The sequence below is a fragment of the Heterodontus francisci genome, chromosome 45 (genome assembly GCF_036365525.1).
Source record: "Heterodontus francisci isolate sHetFra1 chromosome 45, sHetFra1.hap1, whole genome shotgun sequence".
NCBI lineage: Eukaryota > Metazoa > Chordata > Chondrichthyes > Heterodontiformes > Heterodontidae > Heterodontus > Heterodontus francisci.
Window position 1 is genome coordinate 18,246,546 of NC_090415.1, and position 18,371 is coordinate 18,264,916.

Sequence of the window (18,371 nt, forward strand, 5' to 3'; positions counted from 1 at the left end):
CCTGGTGGGGGATGGAGGTGTAGAGCGATTGGACGTCCATAGTGAAGAGGAGGCGGTTGGGACCAGGAAACTGGAAATTGTCAAAATGACGTAGGGCGTCAGAAGAGTCACGGATGTAGGTGGGAAGAGACTGGACCAGCGGAGAAAAGATAGAGTCTAGATAGGAAGAAATAAGTTCAGTTGGGCAGGAGCAGGCTGACACAATGGGTCTGCCAGGACAGTCCCGTTTGTGGATTTTGGGAAGGAGGTAGAAGCGGGCTGTCCGGGGTTGCGGGACTATGAGGTTGGAAGCTGTAGAGGGAAGATCTCCAGAGGAGATGAGGTCAGTGACAGTCCTTTGGACGGTGGCTTGATGTTCGGTGGTGGGGTCATGGTCCAGAGGGAGGTAGGAAGAGGTGTCTGTGAGTTGGCGTTGAGCTTCTGCAAGGTAGAGGTCAGTACGCCATACAACAACAGCACCACCCTTGTCTGCAGGTTTGATGACCATGTCGGGGTTAGACCTGAGAGAACGGAGTGCCTCAAGTTCAGAGGGGGACAGGTTAGAGTGAGTGAGGGGGGCAGAGAAATTGAGACGACCAATGTCTCGCCGACAGTTTTCAATGAAGAGATCAAGAGCGGGTAAGAGGCCAGGGTGAGGGGTCCAGGTAGAGGGAGAATGCTGGAGGCGGGTGAATGGGTCTGCTGGTCGGGGGGAGGACTCCTGGTCGAAGAAGTGAGCCCGGAGGCGGAGGCGACGGAAGAAGAGCTCAACGTCATGCCGAGCGCGAAATTCATTGAGGTGGGGGCGTAAGGGGATAAAACTGAGACCTTTGCTGAGTACAGAACGCTCAGCATCAGAGATCAGCAATCGCAGGAGGTGTAATACCTGTCCCTTTACCTCCTCTCTCCTCACTATCCCAGGCCCCAAACACTCCTTTCAGGTGAAGCAGCGATTTACTTGTACTTCTTTCAATGTAGTATACTGTATTCGCTGCTCACAGTGTGGTCTCCTCTACATTGGGGAGACCAAGCGCAGACTGGGTGACCGCTTTGCGGAACATCTCCGCTCAGTCCGCAAGCAGGACCCTGAGCTTCCGGTTGCTTGCCATTTCAACACTCCCCCCTGCTCTCATGCTCACATCTCTGTCCTGGGATTGCTGCAGTGTTCCAGTGAACATCAACGCAAGCTCGAGGAACAGCATCTCATCTACCGATTAGGCACACTACAGCCTGCCGGTCTGAACATTGAGTTCAATAATTTCAGAGCATGACAGCCCCCCACTTTACTTTCATTTTTAGTCATTTTTAGTTATTTTTTCTTCCTTTTTTTTTTTTTTTGGCATTCCTTTTTACATTTTTTACAATCTTTTTTTGTATTTATTTCAGTTCATCTTAGTTTGTTCAGTTTGCTCACCCACTGTTTTTTTCAGGTTGTTTTTCTTCAGGTTTGCACTTGCTGATGTTCTATATTCAGTATATTCACACCTAATCTGTACTAATGCTTTGTCTTTCAACACACCATTAACATATTGTTTGCCTTTGCTCCGTGACCTTTTGGTCAGCTATGTGGCCTGGTCCAATCTGCACCTTCTCCTTTGTTATCTCTTGCCCAACCCCCACCTCACTTGTTTATAATCTGTGACTTTTCTAATATTTGTCAGTTCCGAAGAAGGGTCACTGATCCGAAACGTTAACTCTGCTTCTCTTTCCACAGATGCTGCCAGACCTGCTAAGGTGGATGCAAAATTGGCTCAGTGGCAGGAAACAAAGAGTAATTGTTGACGGCTGCTTTTGAGTCTGGAGGGCTGTTTCCAGTGGTTTTCCCCAGGGCTCAGTAATGGGTCACCTGTTTTGTTGATGATCTATATAAACAATTTGGACATAAATGTTGAGGGACACGATCAAGAAGTTTGCAGACGACACCAATATTGGCCGTGTGGTAGATAGCGAGGAGGATTGCTGTGGACTTGAGGAAGATGTTTATGGTCTGGTCAGAAGGGCAGAAAAGTGGCAAATAGAATTCAATCCGGAGAAGTGTGATGTGATGCACTTGGGGAGGTCAAACAATGCAAAGGAATACACGATTAATGGGAAAATACTGAGAGGTGCAGAGGAGGTGAGGGCCCTTGGAGTAAATGTCCACGGATCCCTGAAGGTAACAGGGTAGGGCGGTAATATGGTTAAGAAGACTTATGGAATCCTTTCCTTTATTGGCCGAGGTATAGAATATAAGAGGAGGAAGGTTATGCTGGAACTTTCTCATCATTGGTTAGGCCAGAACTTGAGTTCTGTGTGCAGTTCTGGTCACCTCATTACAGAAAGGATGTAACTGCACTAGAGAGGGTACAGAGGAGATTTACGAGCATGTTGCCGGGACTGAAAAATGCAGCTCTGAGGAAAGATTGGAAAGACTGTGGTTGTTCTCCTTGGAACAGAGAAGGCTGACGGGAGATCTGATTGAAATGTATAAAATGCTGAAGGGCCTGGATCGAGTGGAGCTGAAGGGTCTATTTACCTCAGCAGAGAGATCAAAACCTGTCCTGGGAACTCTACATTTATCGAACAGTTCGGCATGAGAATGTGTAGATGTGAATATTGTGTAAGAGAGAGTGTATTAAAGGGGCAGGCGGGTTAGTCTAATGTCACTGTGTTTGTGGGTCCGGACTCATCGCCGGATTTCCGAGTCCCTCTTGTGTCAAGTAACAAGATTTTCCAGTCAAAGAAGCACATTGATCCCCTTCTCATTCCCAAAGTGGGAATTCAGTGTAATTTCTTTGTTGATTTCAAGATTTCAGTGAAAATGTAGAGAACATGTCAGCTATCGGGGGAGAGAGCGCCATCAGTGCAGCAATAAAACGGGTTTCGGTCAAAAATGGAGTCTTTACTTCAAGTGCAAACTTTTGAACAGCAAGCATTCTGATGTCAGAGACAGGAAGGATCTAGTCTGGGATTCTACAGTACCCGAATTTCAGTGGAATCGGAGAGTTTAGGACCAGAGAGAAACACAGAGAGGCAGCAGGAGCCGGGAGCTGACAGCAGGTTGTCTCCGCCCCCGTCCGCTCACTGCCTTTAAGTTGCTCAGTGCCGCCACCACCGGCTTCATTTCTGACCCAGTTCTGACTGATAGAGAGACTTTGTGCAGAGTCTCGGACATGACCGATACAGCAGGCGCCGAAACGGCTCCTCCAGCTCCCGCCGCTCAAGTCAAGACTGCCAAGAAGAAGAAAGCGGCTCCCCGGAACAAGTCAGCCGGTCCCACGTTGAGCGAGCAGATCCTCAAGATTGTAGCGGATTGCACCGATCGCAAGGGGACCTCACTGCCCGCCATAAAGAAGGCTCTGGGTCGGAGCGGTGTGGACGTGGGGAAGTTCAGGACCCAAATCAAGCAAAGTATCAGGAGGAATGTGAACAAAGGCTCCCTGGTGCAGAGCAGCGGTACGGGCGCCTCCGGCTCCTTCAGAATCCCTAAGCAGGGAACCAAGGGAAATGTGGGAAAGAAAGTGAAGTCAGGAGCAGGCAAAAAACCTTTAGTGAAGAAGACAGCTGGCAAGAAAGTGACAGCAAAGAAATCAGCAGCCAAGAAATTACCAGTCAAGAAACTAGCAGCCAAGAAATCGGCAGCAAAGAAAGCAGCAGGCAAGAAAGTGACCAGCAAGAAGGCGGCAACGCCAAAGAAATCTCCAGCGAAGAAAGCAGCGCTTCCGAAAAAGTCTCCTGTGAAGAAGGCCAAAAAACCCAAGAGTGCCACGGGCGGAAAGGTGCTCAAGAAAGTTCAATCATCAAGGGGCAAGACCAAGCCGAAAGCAGCAAAGGCTCAGAAAGCAGCCCCTGGAAAGAAGTGAAACTGCACGGGAAACTTGCAGACATCTGAACCCAAAGGCTCTTTTCAGAGCCACCCACATCTCTCAGGAAAGAGCTGTTCCCCCGATCAAATGATCCCTGTCCCGCCGCCGTGTGCACATTTCACATAGAAATGATGGGAAGTAAATGCAGGATCCCTGGTGACTCGCTGACATGCACTACACTCTGCCCTTCCCCCACTCTCTGTAACAAAACAGAGGGATGTTCCGGCCTCACTGTAACTGGGGATCTGTTCGGTACAGTCTCAGTTCATGCTCGTTTCACTAATTCAGAGTGAGAGGGTCTAACACAGGAATACTGGCGAGAAACCCCGCGTCACAACTCAATTCTCTAATTCAGCTGGGGTAAGGTGTTAGTAAAATACTCAATCCGTCTGGGAGGGGAGGTGTGTGGAAACGGGTTGACTTGTGATCGGAAGCACTACTTCGGCGGGTAGATGATCAACTTTTAATTGTTATAGATCCTTATTTAACAGCTCTGGGTTTCTGTTATCTTTGACTATAAAGGTTGAGTCTGGAAGTTTTGTTCTGAGCTCTGTTGTTGAGAGTTTTATTTTTGAATTGGCGGTTCGAGCAAGTGGGAGGCGGAGCTGGAGGATGAAAGACATTTCTCTGCTCTGTCTGTCACTCAGTTTCCTCTCCGCCCCGCCTCTCACTCTCTGTCACTTTCTCAGTCAGGTCCGGGCGGGCTGTATAAAAAAGGCAGCTGAAACAGCTCGTTTCTCATTCAGCAGTGATTTGAGTGAAGAAGCGTCATGTCTGGAAGAGGTAAAGGAGGGAAAGGACTGGGCAAAGGCGGAGCAAAGCGGCACCGCAAAGTGCTTCGTGATAACATCCAGGGTATCACCAAGCCAGCAATCCGCCGCCTGGCTCGCCGTGGTGGTGTGAAGCGCATCTCGGGTTTGATCTATGAGGAGACCCGCGGGGTGCTGAAGGTTTTCCTGGAGAATGTGATCAGAGATGCGGTCACCTACACTGAGCACGCCAAGCGCAAGACGGTCACTGCCATGGATGTGGTGTACGCTCTGAAACGCCAGGGCCGCACTCTCTATGGATTCGGCGGCTAAACAAATCCACCTTTTCTACCAAACACAAAGGCTCTTCTAAGAGCCACCCAAAGACTCACAGAGAGAGCAGTGACCTTGCAACTTGAATTAATAAGATCAAGTTATCTGAATATTGTTTATCATTATCAACAACGGCTTTTGTACATCATTACATTCTCTCAGTAAATTTACATATCACAGAAATTTCACTGTCTTTTTCTCTTCATTATTTATCGAACACGTCATGAATTAAATGGTTGCATTTGATAATTTATACGTGAGGGTCTGAACTGCCGGCACGAAGCGGGATTTACTGCCGTTATAGTAAGTAATGACTGGTGCTTTATTCCCGCCAGAGAACACTATTCAAACTGTGTTGTCAGACACAGAGGGGGATGTAGGAAGAAAGAAATAAAGCTACAAGGAGTGAGATTTTACAATTGTTCCCGCCAAATTAGGTGTTTTTTAATCGTTCCCTTGTTTGCTCATCGGAAATTGGCGGGCTTTTTGAAATTGATAAAATTTCAGTTTCAGTTACAGTTCAACCAATCAGTGCACAGCATTTCCCGCCGCTCTTTTACTTCCCAGAGCTGGTTTCAAACTTGACTGATGCATCCAATCACAACACAAGGGCGGTCCCTCTACTGTCTTAAATAGACAGTCCCTGAGCAGTCTCAACATTTGCAGTGTCTTTGTTCCAGATCTTCTACCAGAATGGCCAGAACCAAGCAGACAGCGCGCAAATCGACTGGAGGGAAAGCTCCCCGCAAGCAGCTGGCTACAAAAGCGGCCCGCAAGAGCGCTCCAGCCACGGGCGGAGTGAAGAAGCCTCACCGTTACAGACCCGGCACTGTGGCTCTGCGGGAGATCCGCCGCTACCAGAAATCCACCGAGCTGCTCATCCGCAAACTGCCCTTCCAGCGCCTGGTGCGGGAGATCGCACAGGACTTCAAGACAGACCTGCGCTTCCAGAGCTCTGCCGTCATGGCCCTGCAGGAGGCCAGCGAGGCTTACCTGGTGGGGCTCTTTGAGGACACCAACCTGTGCGCCATCCACGCCAAGCGAGTCACCATCATGCCCAAAGACATCCAGCTGGCCCGCCGTATCCGCGGGGAGCGCGCCTAAACTCACCCTGCCCCGAACTGAGTTTGGCATCAAATAACACAACGGCTCTTTTAAGAGCCACCAAATCGACAAAACAAAGAGCTGCGATCTCCTGTTGTCAGAGAACTGTGGTCTACAGCAGGTCATTTTATTAGAGAGCCGATCATTGTGTAAAAGCTTTCGTTTGCGTAAACGGTAGAATTGCTAAAATCCCTGACAAATATAGGAAGAGGAGAGCAGCTAAGTGCCCGAATCCAGTAGGGAGAAGGCTGAGGGGAGATCTGATTGAAATGTACAACATTTTGGCGGGTCTGGAGAGAGTGAAGGTGAAGAGTCTTAGCAGAGAGGTCAGTGACTATGGGGCATATGTTTCAAGTGATTGGTACAAAAATTAGAGGGAAAACGAGGATTTTATTTTCACCCAGAGGGTGGTGGGGGTCTGGAACTCACTGCCTGAAAGGGTAGTTGAGGCAGAGACCCTCAACTCATTCAAAAGGAATCTGGATATGCATCTCAAGTGCTGTAATCTGCAGGGCGACGGACTGAATGCTGAAAGGTGGGATTAGAATAGGTAGGTCATTTTTCGGTCGGCACCGACACGATGGACCAAGTGGCCTCGTTGTAGGCCAATACAAAGCAGCGCGAGCATTATAAAATTGCCGCCTCTCAGACAGCAAGCAGCCCTTTAACAGATAAAGTGGGTGGCTCTGAAAAGAGCCTTTGGGTTCGCAGATTTAAGTCAGGCAGCTTCACTTGCTCTTGGTGCTCTGAGCGCTGGTTTTCTTGGGTAGCAGCACGGCCTGGATATTAGGCAGCACCCCGCCCTGAGCGATAGTCACCCCTCCCAGCAGCCTGTTGAGCTCCTCGTCGTTGCGGACTGCCAGCTGCAGGTGTCTGGGGATGATGCGGGTCTTCTTGTTGTCCCGGGCCGCGTTGCCGGCCAGCTCGAGGATTTCAGCTGTCAGATACTCGAGCACAGCAGCCAGATAGACCGGGGCTCCGGCACCCACCCGCTCAGCATAGTTCCCCTTTTTAAGGAACCTGTGAACACGGCCCACCGGGAACTGCAGTCCAGCCCGGGAGGAGCGAGACTTGGCCTTGGACCGAGCTTTACCACCGGTCTTCCCTCTTCCAGACATTACCACAATCTGACAAACACTTTCAGGAAGAATGCTGAGAACCGCCCACAATAGTCCCATTTATACCTTCGGGAGGAATGGTGTCGGGGGCACTGGTGATTGGTCATTCTGCACTGGGTGTCATTGTACTCTTCATGTGACCAATCAGAGAGCTGCTGAATTCACCAATCCGGAGACGCCAAGGAGATGAGGGCGGAAAATAACGGCGCGAAATTGTCAGACTGCAAACGATTTTTCAAATTTGAAAATCCCGCCAATATATTTGTAAAACACAGAGCGGCTTCAATATAGATCATCACATTTATAGGTAACTTGGTTTTACCGCAAATATTTTAAAATCTTTTTCATATTGTATTATTCTACATGTGGTAACAATTTCCAGATTCACTTTCACATGCCGCCATCTATTCGGGTTTACTCTCTATCCTTTTTGAAACATTCTATAACCAGAGGACAGAAAGCCTCTTTCACAGCATTCTGTAACCATTTCAGCTCAATGTTCCTAATGATACCACATCACTGATTATAGATTGATCCCTATTGGTGAAAGACAACAGCGGAGTGTATAATCTTAGTGTCAGGTGTCAAAGAGTGAGACTGAGGGTTCCCACACCACCGGGGTTTCTAGATAATGTACTGATTACTTATTGAGAACAAACTTGATCTCGGGATATGAGTGACTGAGAAATGATGTATGTGCGTTAAATCAGATTTTACTATCGAAATACAGCAAAGGGGCCGAATATGAACGCGTCCGTGAACAAAGCTCACAAATAGTCAGTAATTAATGATCGGGACATTATTAAGTAGAGACAGGAAGATCGCACGGGCAGTGAAACTGTATTAACCAGAATCTGTGGGATTAAAACAGAGATCACAAAGGCAGTTAGAAAATACTTGGTATAAATATCAAAACAAATTGATATTATAGAGATAATGTTGTAGCTTTTTGAGAGACGTTGTGGGTGGCTCTTAAAGGTCAGAACTCGCATTTTATACACATCCCCAGAGCTCGATGTTAATGAAGGATGGGGTGAAAACCATGTTCGTGATTGGCTGATTTACAATGATGTCAATTCTTGAGATTCTCTATTTATCTGATTGGTTACTCTAGATAACCAATCAAATTTAGTGCTCGGCGAAGCCACAATATTTCACAGCAGTCAGCTCAGTCCATTGCTTTTGCCTGTCACCTATCCACCGATATCCCTGACTTTCTCACTCCCTCTGTTACTGTCTCTTCAACTGGTTCAGTTTTGTTGGCACCAGCCCGTCACCTTTTTCATTCTGCACGGATTATTCCTCCGCACTTCAGCTTACTCACAGAAGACAAGGTGACCGAGTGATTAAAACGATGAACTGCTAATCTGTTGTGATCTGCATGCGTGGGTTTGAATTCCATACTCCTTGTTTCTGAATGTTTAAAATAAGAGCACCGGCTTCGTGTTCCATTCGAGTGCGCTGGTTCTTTCTAAACAAGAAATACGGATGTGTAAAATAAACACAGTGACGGTGTTGTAGTGGAGTATTGCATCCAGTTCCGGTTATTTGAGGGTACAGAGGAGATTTATCAGAATGTGTGAAGTCGGTAGAGATGGATTTGTTCTCCATTGAATAAACAACATTGAAACAGTTGAAGAGACAGTAACAGAGGGAGTCAGAAAGTCAGGGATATTGGTGGATAGGTGACAGGCAAGATCAGTGGACGAGCTGACTGAAGGGAGATTTACAACAAGTGTGAAACATCATGACAAGTGAGACAAGGATAAACAGTTCCCATTCGCTCATTGTACAAGGACACAGTGACAGAAATTGAGGATTTGGGGCGAACACGGAGTGAGTGGTGATGATCTGGAACTCACTTCCCACAAGGGTGCTGGAAGTAGAGACAATCAATTACTTCAAGAGATTATTGAATCAGCATTTGAAGGAATTAAACTTGCAGAGTTACAGGGATCCAGCGGTGGAGTGAGTGTGACTGGATTGCACTGTGGAGAGCTGTCATGGACTCGATGGGCCAAATAGCCTCCTTCGGTGCTGTAAATAACTATGTTTACTATTAGTTTCTGACTGAATACTGATCAGTTTAAAGGCTATTTTAAATCTGTATTTATTCAAAAAATGATAAATTTCCGGGAGACGTACATGGATGATGAGAATCATTTCATAAATTGCATTGACTTGTTCAGTTTTAAAACTGTTATTTTTTTGTATTTTGTCTGTGTGTAGCTTGTACTCTGTCCCCGTCAGTTCCTGGTCTGTGAGTGTGAGTTTACCTCATTTTGTTTCATTCTGTTATCTGAGTGTGGGTTCAATCTTTACCCAGAGCGCTGTTTGTGAACTGAACTTTACCTATCTCCCTTTTTATTATTATTAAACAAAGATCTGCACACTCTTGTTTCTGACTGTGAACTCATTTATTAGTTTAAAGGACATGTCTTGTTTAACATAGATTTCATTGAAAGAAAATTGAAGTTCAGCATTGTGGGAGATACACATGGATGATGAGAGTCTTTTGTAAGTTTTAATTTGGAAATCACATTGATCATTTTTAAGTTATAAAATGAATCTGTCTGATACCAGAATTGAGGTCTAACCTGCAGTAGAGAACTCATGTCAACTGCTTGGAAAGCAGATATTCTCAGCACTATACCACCATCACTATGTGAGTTTAATGTAGGTAAATGAGTACATTATTCTGTAACATTTATTTTCTGTTATGTGACTATGTCTGGTTCCAGTTCATCATGTCAGCCTCTGGTACTCTGTATGAGGTGGGATTAATGTGGTGTATGTCAGTTTCTGGTACTGCCTGTGAGTGTGAATATATTTCTGTATCCATCAGTCTCTCAAACTGAATGTGAGTGTGGATTAATTCATTTATCATCCGTCTCCGCAACTGACAGTGAGAATGTGATTCATTCAGTATCTCTCTGTCTCTGGTATTGTATGTGAATGTGTTGTTTATTCTGTGTTTTTCTGTGACTGGTAGAGTTTGTGAGTGTGGCATTCATTCTGTACCTGTTAGGAAATATTATTGAATGGCATTGTGGACTCTGCTTTTTAGGCACTCCTACTCTATGTGAATCAGATTTTTACTGTGTCTGTCTGTTTCACGTCATGTAATTGATTATGGGATGCATTATATAGCTGTCAGTCTCTGGCTGTGATAGATAGATCGACAGACAGACAGATTTTTGATCAACAAGGCAGTAAAGGGTTATTGGGACAGCGAGGAAAGTGAAGTTAAGCACAATCAGATCAGCCATGATCATATTAAATGGCACAGTCGAGTGGAGAGGTCAAATGGCCTACTCTTGGTCATATTTGTTATGTTCTTAAGATCTTCTCTTACTTGACATGATTTGTGGGCCACATTCTGTATCTTTAAATCTCTGGTCCAGACTGTGTGTATGGAATTCATTCCTTGTGTAGTGGGTGGCACAGTGGAGCAGTGGTTAGAGCCACAGCCACATAACTCCAGGGACCCGGGTTCAGTTCTGGGTACTGCCTGTGTGGAGTTTGCAAGTTCTCCCTGTGACCGTGTGGGTTTTCGCCAAGTGCTTCGGTTTCCTGCCACGGCCATAAGACTTGCAGGTGATAGGTAAATTGCCCCTCGAAGATAGGTGGTCGGGAATATGAGATTACTGTAGGGTTAGTATAAATGGGTAGTTGTTGGTCGCCACAGACTTGGTGGGCCGAAGGGTCTGTTTCAGTGCTGTATCTCTAAATAAATGTATCTGCCTCTGAGGGAGTGTGCAAGTGTGAGATTAATTCTGGAGCAGCCAGTATGCGTACTGTACATGTATGTTGGATCCATTCAGTATATGTAAATTATGGGTATGATATGTGATTCATTCTCCATCCATTCGGCTCTGGTACCTTGTTTCAGTGTCAGGTTCAATTTGCATCTCTGTGATGTCTGTGTGATCCTTCAGTACTTAATATTTACCTCAAGCATTCTGTTGGCTGCTGTTACATTTTTTCATCTATCAATATTTTTTTCCTCGTGTTTAATATAAAATAGGAATTAACTATTTCATAGCTGTCTATTTTGTTCAATTCTTGTACATGAATTGTGAATTGGTATCCAATTCCTTGCTCTGCCAAATTAATTGTGAGTGTTAATCTTTCAATCTGATCCATGACCTGGTATGTACAGTCAAATTACACCATTTTGTAAAAAAGAAATGAATGAATACTGTATGTTTCTGTCTGACCCTTAGTGACATGTTTGGACTGGTTTGTAATCTGTAGCTCAGTTGATATTGTGGGGGACTATATTGGGATTCATTCTGTCGCTTTCAATCAGGTAAATTTTGCCTGTTCTAGTTAAGATATCTTATTTGAAATGTAGTCAAATTGACAGTGTATTTAAATCTGATAATGAGTGTGTTTTTAGACTGGGTTTGATGTATCTACCAGTCAGCTGCAGTGAAACAGATACAACTTCTATCTCTCCTGCTCTGCTTGACTGTTGGATTGAAAATGTGTCTCTTGATCTTGGGATCAGTGTGGGTCTGACTACTTCTTTTGATTGTTACAGTGGAACTGATGAGCTGGCTGTGTCACTGTGCTTTCTGTGTGATACTGTATCTACCTACTGTGTGTTGGAACAAGCTGGCTGCACTTTTCCTTGTGTCCAGGAGTCAGGACTTTCATTCTGGTTCCTTCAAATGTTTGCCTGCAGCAAGAAAAAGTAATTCTTATACTTGAAGAAAGGTCAGTGAGAAGAATCACAGAATCATTACAGTGCAGAAGGAGGCCATTTGGCCCATCGTGTCTGCACCGGTTCTCTGAAAGAGCAACTCCCTCAGTTCCATTCCCCTGCCTTCTCCCCATAACCCCACCAAATTCTTCCCTTTCATAAAACTTTCTAATTCCCTTTTGAATACTTCAGTCAAACCTGCCTCCATCAAATTCCAGATCTTAACCACTCGCTGCATGAAAAAGATTTTCCTCATGTACCTTTTGCTACTCTTACCAAATACTTTAAATTTGTGCCCTCTCGTTCTTGATCCTCTCATGAGTGGGAACAGTTTAGTTTAGAGATACAGCACTGAAACAGGCTCTTCGGCCCACCGAGACTGTGCCAACCATCAACCACCCATTTATACTAATCCTACACTAATCCCATATTCCTACCACATCCCCACCTGTCCCTATATTTCCCTACCAGCTACCTATACTAGGGGCAATTTATAATGGCCAATATACCTCCCAACCTGCAAGTCTTTTGGCTGTGGGAGGAAAGCGGAGCACCCGGAGAAAACCCACGCAGACACAGGGAGAACTTGCAAACTCCACACAGACAGTACCCAGAATTGAACCCAGGTTGCTGGAGCTGTGAGGCTGCGGTGCTAACCACTGCGCCACCCCTAGAGTTTCTCTCTATCCACTCTACCCAAACACCTCATGATATTGAATACCTCTATCAAATCACCTCTCAGTCTTCTCTTCCCCTGGGAAAACAGTCCTAACTTCTCCAATCTATCGTTAAAACTGAATTTCCTCATCCCTGGATCCATTCTCGTGACTCTTCTCTTCACTCTCTCCCATGCCGTCAGGTCTTTCCTCAAGTGAGGTGCCCAGAATTGGACATCATACTTCAGCAGAGGCTGAATTAGTGTCTTACAGAAGGTCAACATAACTTCCTTGCTCTTGTACTTTATTCCACTAGAAATGAAGTCTAGGATGCTGTATGTTTTATTAAACACACTCTGAACCTGTCCGGCCACTTTCAATGACTTATGCACATACACACCACAGTCCATCTGCTCCTGCTCCTCGAATTATAACCTTTATTTTATACTGTTTCTCCATGTTCTTACTACCAAAATGAATCACCTTACATTTCTGTGCATTGAACTTCATCTGCCACCTGTCTGTCCATTCCACCAACTTGTCTATGTCCTTTTGTAGTTCTACACTATCCACCTCACAGTTCACAATGCTTCCATGTTTCTTATCATCTGCATACTTTGAAATTGTGCACCAAGGTCTCGGAGATTAACCTATATCAGCAAAAGCAAGGGTCCAAACACTGATCCCAGGGAAACTCCAACACAACCTTCCTCCAGCCAAAAAACATCCATTAACCACTGCTCTTTGTTTCCTCTAACTCGGGCAATTTCGTATCTAGTTGCGACTGTGCATTTTACTGCATGAACTATAAGTTTGCTCACATGTCTGTTGTGTGACACTGTATCAAACACCTTTTGAAGGTCCATGTACACCACATCAACAGCATTGCCCTCATCAACCCTCTCTGTTACCTCCTCAAAAGACTTCAGCAATTTGGTTAAACATGATTTTCCCTGAAGAAATCCATGCTGCTTTTCCTTAATTAACTCACATTTAGAGTCATAGAGTTCGACAGCACATAAATAGGCCCTTCAGCCCATCATGTACATCAGGTACCTCAGTATTCTAATCCCATTTTCCAGCACTTGGTCAGTATCCTTGTATGCTATGGCAGTTGAAATGTTCATCCAAATACTGCTTGAATGTTGTGAGGGTTTCTGCCTCTACCATCTCTTCAGGCAGTGTGATCCACATTCCAACCATCTTCTGGGTGAAAGCATTTTTCCTCAAAGCCCCTCTAAACCTCCTGCTCCTTGCCTTAAATCTCTGTCCCCTGGTTATTGACATCTCTGCTCAGGGAAAAAAATCTTCCTATCTCTGCTTCTCATAATTTTGTTTATTTTTTTTATTTAGAGATACAGCACTGAAACAGGCCCTTCGGCCCACCGAGTCTGTGCCGACCATCAACCACCCATTTATACTAATCCTACACTAATTCCATATTCATACCACATCCGCACCTGTCCCTATATTTCCCTCCCAGCTACCTATACTAGGGGAAATTTATAATGGCCAATTTACCTTTCAACCTGCAAGTCTTTGGCATGTGGGAGGAAACCAGAGCATCCGGAGGAAACCCACACAGACACAGGGAGAACTTGCAAACTCCACACAGGCAGTACCCAGAATTAAACCCGGGTTGCTGGAGCTGTGAGGCTGCGGTGCTAACCACTGCGCCACTGTGCTGGCCAAGTCAGGTTGCCCCTCATCCATCTCTGCTTTAATAGTCCCTGTGACTATTGATTTTGCCCCTAATTATTTTTTCTCTATGTTTTCCCAACACTGAATTTAAACTAACTGGCCTGTAGTTGATGGGCTTATATTTACACCCTTTTTTGAAAAATTCTGCAGTTCTTTAGCACCACCACCGAGTCCAAGGAAGAGTGAAAAATTATGTCCAGATCCTCTGTGATTTCCACCCTCACTTCCCTCAGTTTCCTTAGATGCATCTCATCTGGCTCTGGTGCTTTATCCACTTTAAGTACAGAAAGACTATCTAATATTTCTTCTTTATCAATTTTAAAACCCTTTAATATCTGACTTACCTCCTCTTTCAACATTACCAAGGAAGAAGATGCAACCCAGTCAAAGACAGCTGCAAAGTATTCTTTTAATACCTCAGCTATGCCCTCTGCCTCCATGTGTAAATCCCCTTTCTGGTCCCTAATCGACCGCACTCCTCCTTTTACCACCTTTTTACTATTTATATGCTTATAGAAAACGTTGGGATTTCCTTTAATGCTCGCTGGCCGTCTCTTTTCATCTTCTCTTATTGCTTCTCCTATTTATTTTTTTTTCACTTCCCCTCTGGACCTTCTATATTCAGCCTGGTTCACAGTAATATTTTCTACCTGGCATCTCTCAGAAGCACACTTTTTCTTCTTTATCTTAATCTCTACCTCTTTTGCCATCCAAGGAATTCTGGGTTTGTTTGTTTTAATTTTCCCCTTCAAGGGAACATACGACGACTGTGCCCGAACTATCTGTTCTTTGAAGGTAACCCAATGTTCATCTACCTGTTTTACTGCCAGCTTTTGACTCCAATTTATTCGCCCCAGCTCCATCCTTACCCCATTGAAGTTGGCTTTCCCCCCAGTTAATTATTCTTACCTTGGATTGCTCTTTGTCCTTTTCCATAGTCAACCTAAACCTTATGATACAATGATCACTATCCCCTAAATGCTCTCCTACTGATACGTGATCCACTTGGCCCACCTCATTCCCAAGAACCAGGTCTAGCAGTGCCTCCTTTCTCGTTGGACTAGCAACATACTGTTGTAGAAAATTTTCCTGAACACACTCTAGGAACTCTTGCCCCTCACTGCCCTTCACACTGTTATTATCCCAGTCTATGTTTAAATAATTAAACTCTTCCATTATAACTACCCTATAATGTTTGCACCTTGCTGTAATTTCCTTGCAAATTTGTTTTTCCATGTCCTACCCACTAGCTGGTGGCCTATAGACAACACCGAGCAATGTAACTGCAGCTTTTTTGTTCCTTAGCTCTAGCCAAATTGATTCTGTCCTCGACCACTCTGGGACATCCTTTTTCTCCAACACTGAAATACTCTCCTTGATCAATACTGACACCCCTCCCCCTTTATTCCCTTTCATGTTTTCCCTGATCACCTTGTATCCAGGAATGTTTAACACCCAGTCTCTGTTCGAGCCACAACATCAAATTTCCACATGACAATCTCCGCCTGTACCTCACCATCTTATTAACCATACTCCGTGTGTTCACATACATGTACCCTGATTCAGACTGTATTACATTCTGCCTTCCTCTGATCCTACTTAATATCGTATTATTCCCGACTCTTGTGTTATCAGTCTCCCCCAGTATTCTGTACATGTCGGTATCCCTCTCTATTACTTGCTCCCTGACAAGTTAACTGACATGATACAAAAGTAATCAATATAATCTTTTCAATAATAATCATTATGAACAATCGGAAAAAGAAAACCAGCAACACAAACAGTGTCTGTCTCCTGCAACACTCTGCTTCTGCTGCCCACCTGTTTGCAGCGGTTTTGCGACACTCAGAAACAACCCACACCCCTCACCGCTCCATGAATCGGACTACCCGATGGAGTCGTCACCTCTCCCTTCCCCCCACCGGCTCACTCCATGTTCCGGGACCAGTTTCTGCTCCACAATCTCCGACTCCCGCTGAACTTCCCCGCTATTCAATGTTAATCTCTGAACACATCTGCAGACTCGCTCCCAAACCTGGTGTTGCTGCTGGAAGCAGATGTTGTTTGTTCACTTACCCCGGGACCCGGATGTCTCCATTCGCAGCTGATTTAAACAATCTTCCGCTCACTCACTGAATGACGCTCAGAGACAGTGTTGGGGGAAGAGGAGCGCATGCGCTCTTATCCTCATGATGACGTCACGGTGGGCGGGGTTATATCGCGCGTGCGCTGCTCTCTGCAACAAAACTCAATGGGAACTTTGCCCATTTCACCCTCATCAATGTGTGAACAATGAAACTGAACATGGGGTTAGGGTGGAGGGAGGGTGGGGAGGGGTGGAGGGAATCTATAACCTAGAAAGCCGGGAGCTGATCCCATTTAGATGTTCAAATTGCCGTCTCTCCCTGCAGGGTCTTTGTTATTATTGAGACCCTCCTCTCAAAACAATCCGACAGAAACATGGGAGGAAGGAGGGAGTCGGTGTGTTTGCTGGGACCTTGTAGAATTCATTTCAGTCAGCAAAGGTTTGTCTAACCGGAGTGAAACCCGCGGTCAATGTGAGAAATACCGAATGGTGATCTTCATCGTTTCATTCTAAACAAGAGAGACACGGAGCTGCCGCGATTATACCGGACACACAAACACAGTGACAATAGAGCCCGTCCCAGAGTTTCAGCTCCCGGTTGTTAAATGTCCTCATGTACACAGTCTTTGCTGTGAATTTTCAGGGCTCAGTTGCCGATGTCTACTCCTGTATCCCTTAAACACTCGGAGCCAGGAGATCCTCACACTCCATTTTGAAAGATTTATGGACAGGAATTTTTCCAAACTTTGGCTGAGTCGATCATAACCTGCTGATCAAGCATAGTATTATTCAAACAATTAATGAGACATTCTGTTCACTACTTGGGTCTTGAACACGGTTTGATTAGATCAACAAATGAAAGGTTCAGCATTTTTCCAGATATAGCAGACAGAGCTGGATAGAGGGACTCAGGGTTAATCCTGCACACACAGGACAGTTTGAGCGACAGTCACACAGGGACGGGAAATGGTCTCGATTCCGTTGCCTACTCACCCAACAAGGACAGTTCGGGACTGACTAAACATCCAACTCACTATAATTCAGTACTGGAGAAAGACAGAGGCTTGTCCACTCCATCTTTCCTTACTGTATCTGGGACATTATGTGAGGGAAAGTGTTCCAGTACCTCTCACTCTCAGAGAGCAACTGACATGTGTTTAGGCAGTCAGTGTTAGTCTTTCACTTACCATGAATAGGCGCCTCTCCAAGAACCTGTAAATCCAATATCCCGAAGCAGCTGTTCTACTCAGAACTTGGTCATGGCAGGAGAACCCCAGGAGGACAGTAGAAACACTTCAGGGATGTCCTCAAATCATCCCTCATTTGGGAAGACATTGTACTCTTCAGGGATATTTGTCAGGAACATGCAAAGGTGAACTCGACGCAGCGAAGACAGCACCCACACGTCCGATGCAGTCATTTACCTGACCCTTCCAGCACCACCTGTCCCTGATATGACAGAATCTGCAGATCATGCATTGGACTTATCAGCCATTTCAGAACCCATCAAACTGGAGTGGAAAAAAGTCATCCTTGATCACGAGGGACTGTCTGAGATGGAAGAGAATAAATAGGCCAATATAATGATCAGCAATAATAATGAACTGGATAGGGAGGAGATCGAGAGCAGGGAGACAGAATAGGGAGGGGAAGTTGCCTGGGACGTTTATATAATGTAACACATTGACAGAGATCCTGTTCTATTTGGGTAAAGACTTATTCAAGATAGAAAAATGTAAACTAGTCTCTCGATGACATATAGTACCAGAGACAAGCTCTCTATTATTTCCAAACTCAAAGCAGGGCCAGATTATAAATAAATACTGTGTTTCTCACTGAACCACTTTTACCTGTTGGACTCTCTGCAGATTCGCAGGACAAGGCCATTCAGATATATTTTCAGTCTAAGAGATTCATTCTGATGACATTAAGCAGAGACTATCAGATGTTTAACTTTCATCCCTCAAACACTCGGATTCACTTTTACACTTCGACGACATCCGTTTGGACAGTTTAGGAGCCGCCCCCTCACCCCTTCCTCCGCTTTATTCCGACCATCTTCCAGTCTCAGTGTCACACACGTTACCATTAA

The 18,371-nt window shown here is 45.2% G+C and overlaps 2 protein-coding genes and 1 long non-coding RNA gene across 5 annotated transcripts; 1 reads left to right on the top strand and 2 right to left on the bottom strand.

The window, feature by feature from the left end:
- Positions 1 to 3,131: 3,131 nt before the first annotated feature.
- LOC137356122 (histone H1-like) lies at positions 3,132 to 3,821 on the top strand. The gene has a single exon (XM_068021921.1). The coding sequence runs from the start codon at positions 3,132 to 3,134 to the stop codon at positions 3,819 to 3,821; it is 690 nt and encodes a 229-aa protein (XP_067878022.1).
- A 2,917-nt stretch (positions 3,822 to 6,738) lies between these two features.
- On the bottom strand, positions 6,739 to 7,128 carry LOC137356369 (histone H2A.J-like). Its single transcript, XM_068022256.1, has one exon. It carries the CDS (start codon positions 7,126 to 7,128, stop codon positions 6,739 to 6,741), a length of 390 nt encoding a protein of 129 aa, XP_067878357.1.
- A 699-nt stretch (positions 7,129 to 7,827) lies between these two features.
- Positions 7,828 to 16,351, bottom strand: LOC137356462 (uncharacterized). Of its 3 annotated transcripts, none has more exons than XR_010971068.1 (3): positions 16,270 to 16,351; positions 11,733 to 11,812; positions 7,828 to 7,982 (listed from the first exon to the last, which is right to left on the bottom strand). It is a non-coding gene; the product is annotated as an uncharacterized lncRNA (long non-coding RNA). The 3 variants fall into 3 exon arrangements; XR_010971069.1 differs by having other exon boundaries at positions 11,729 to 11,812; XR_010971067.1 differs by lacking the exon at positions 7,828 to 7,982 and adding an exon at positions 7,990 to 8,599.
- Positions 16,352 to 18,371: the final 2,020 nt, after the last annotated feature.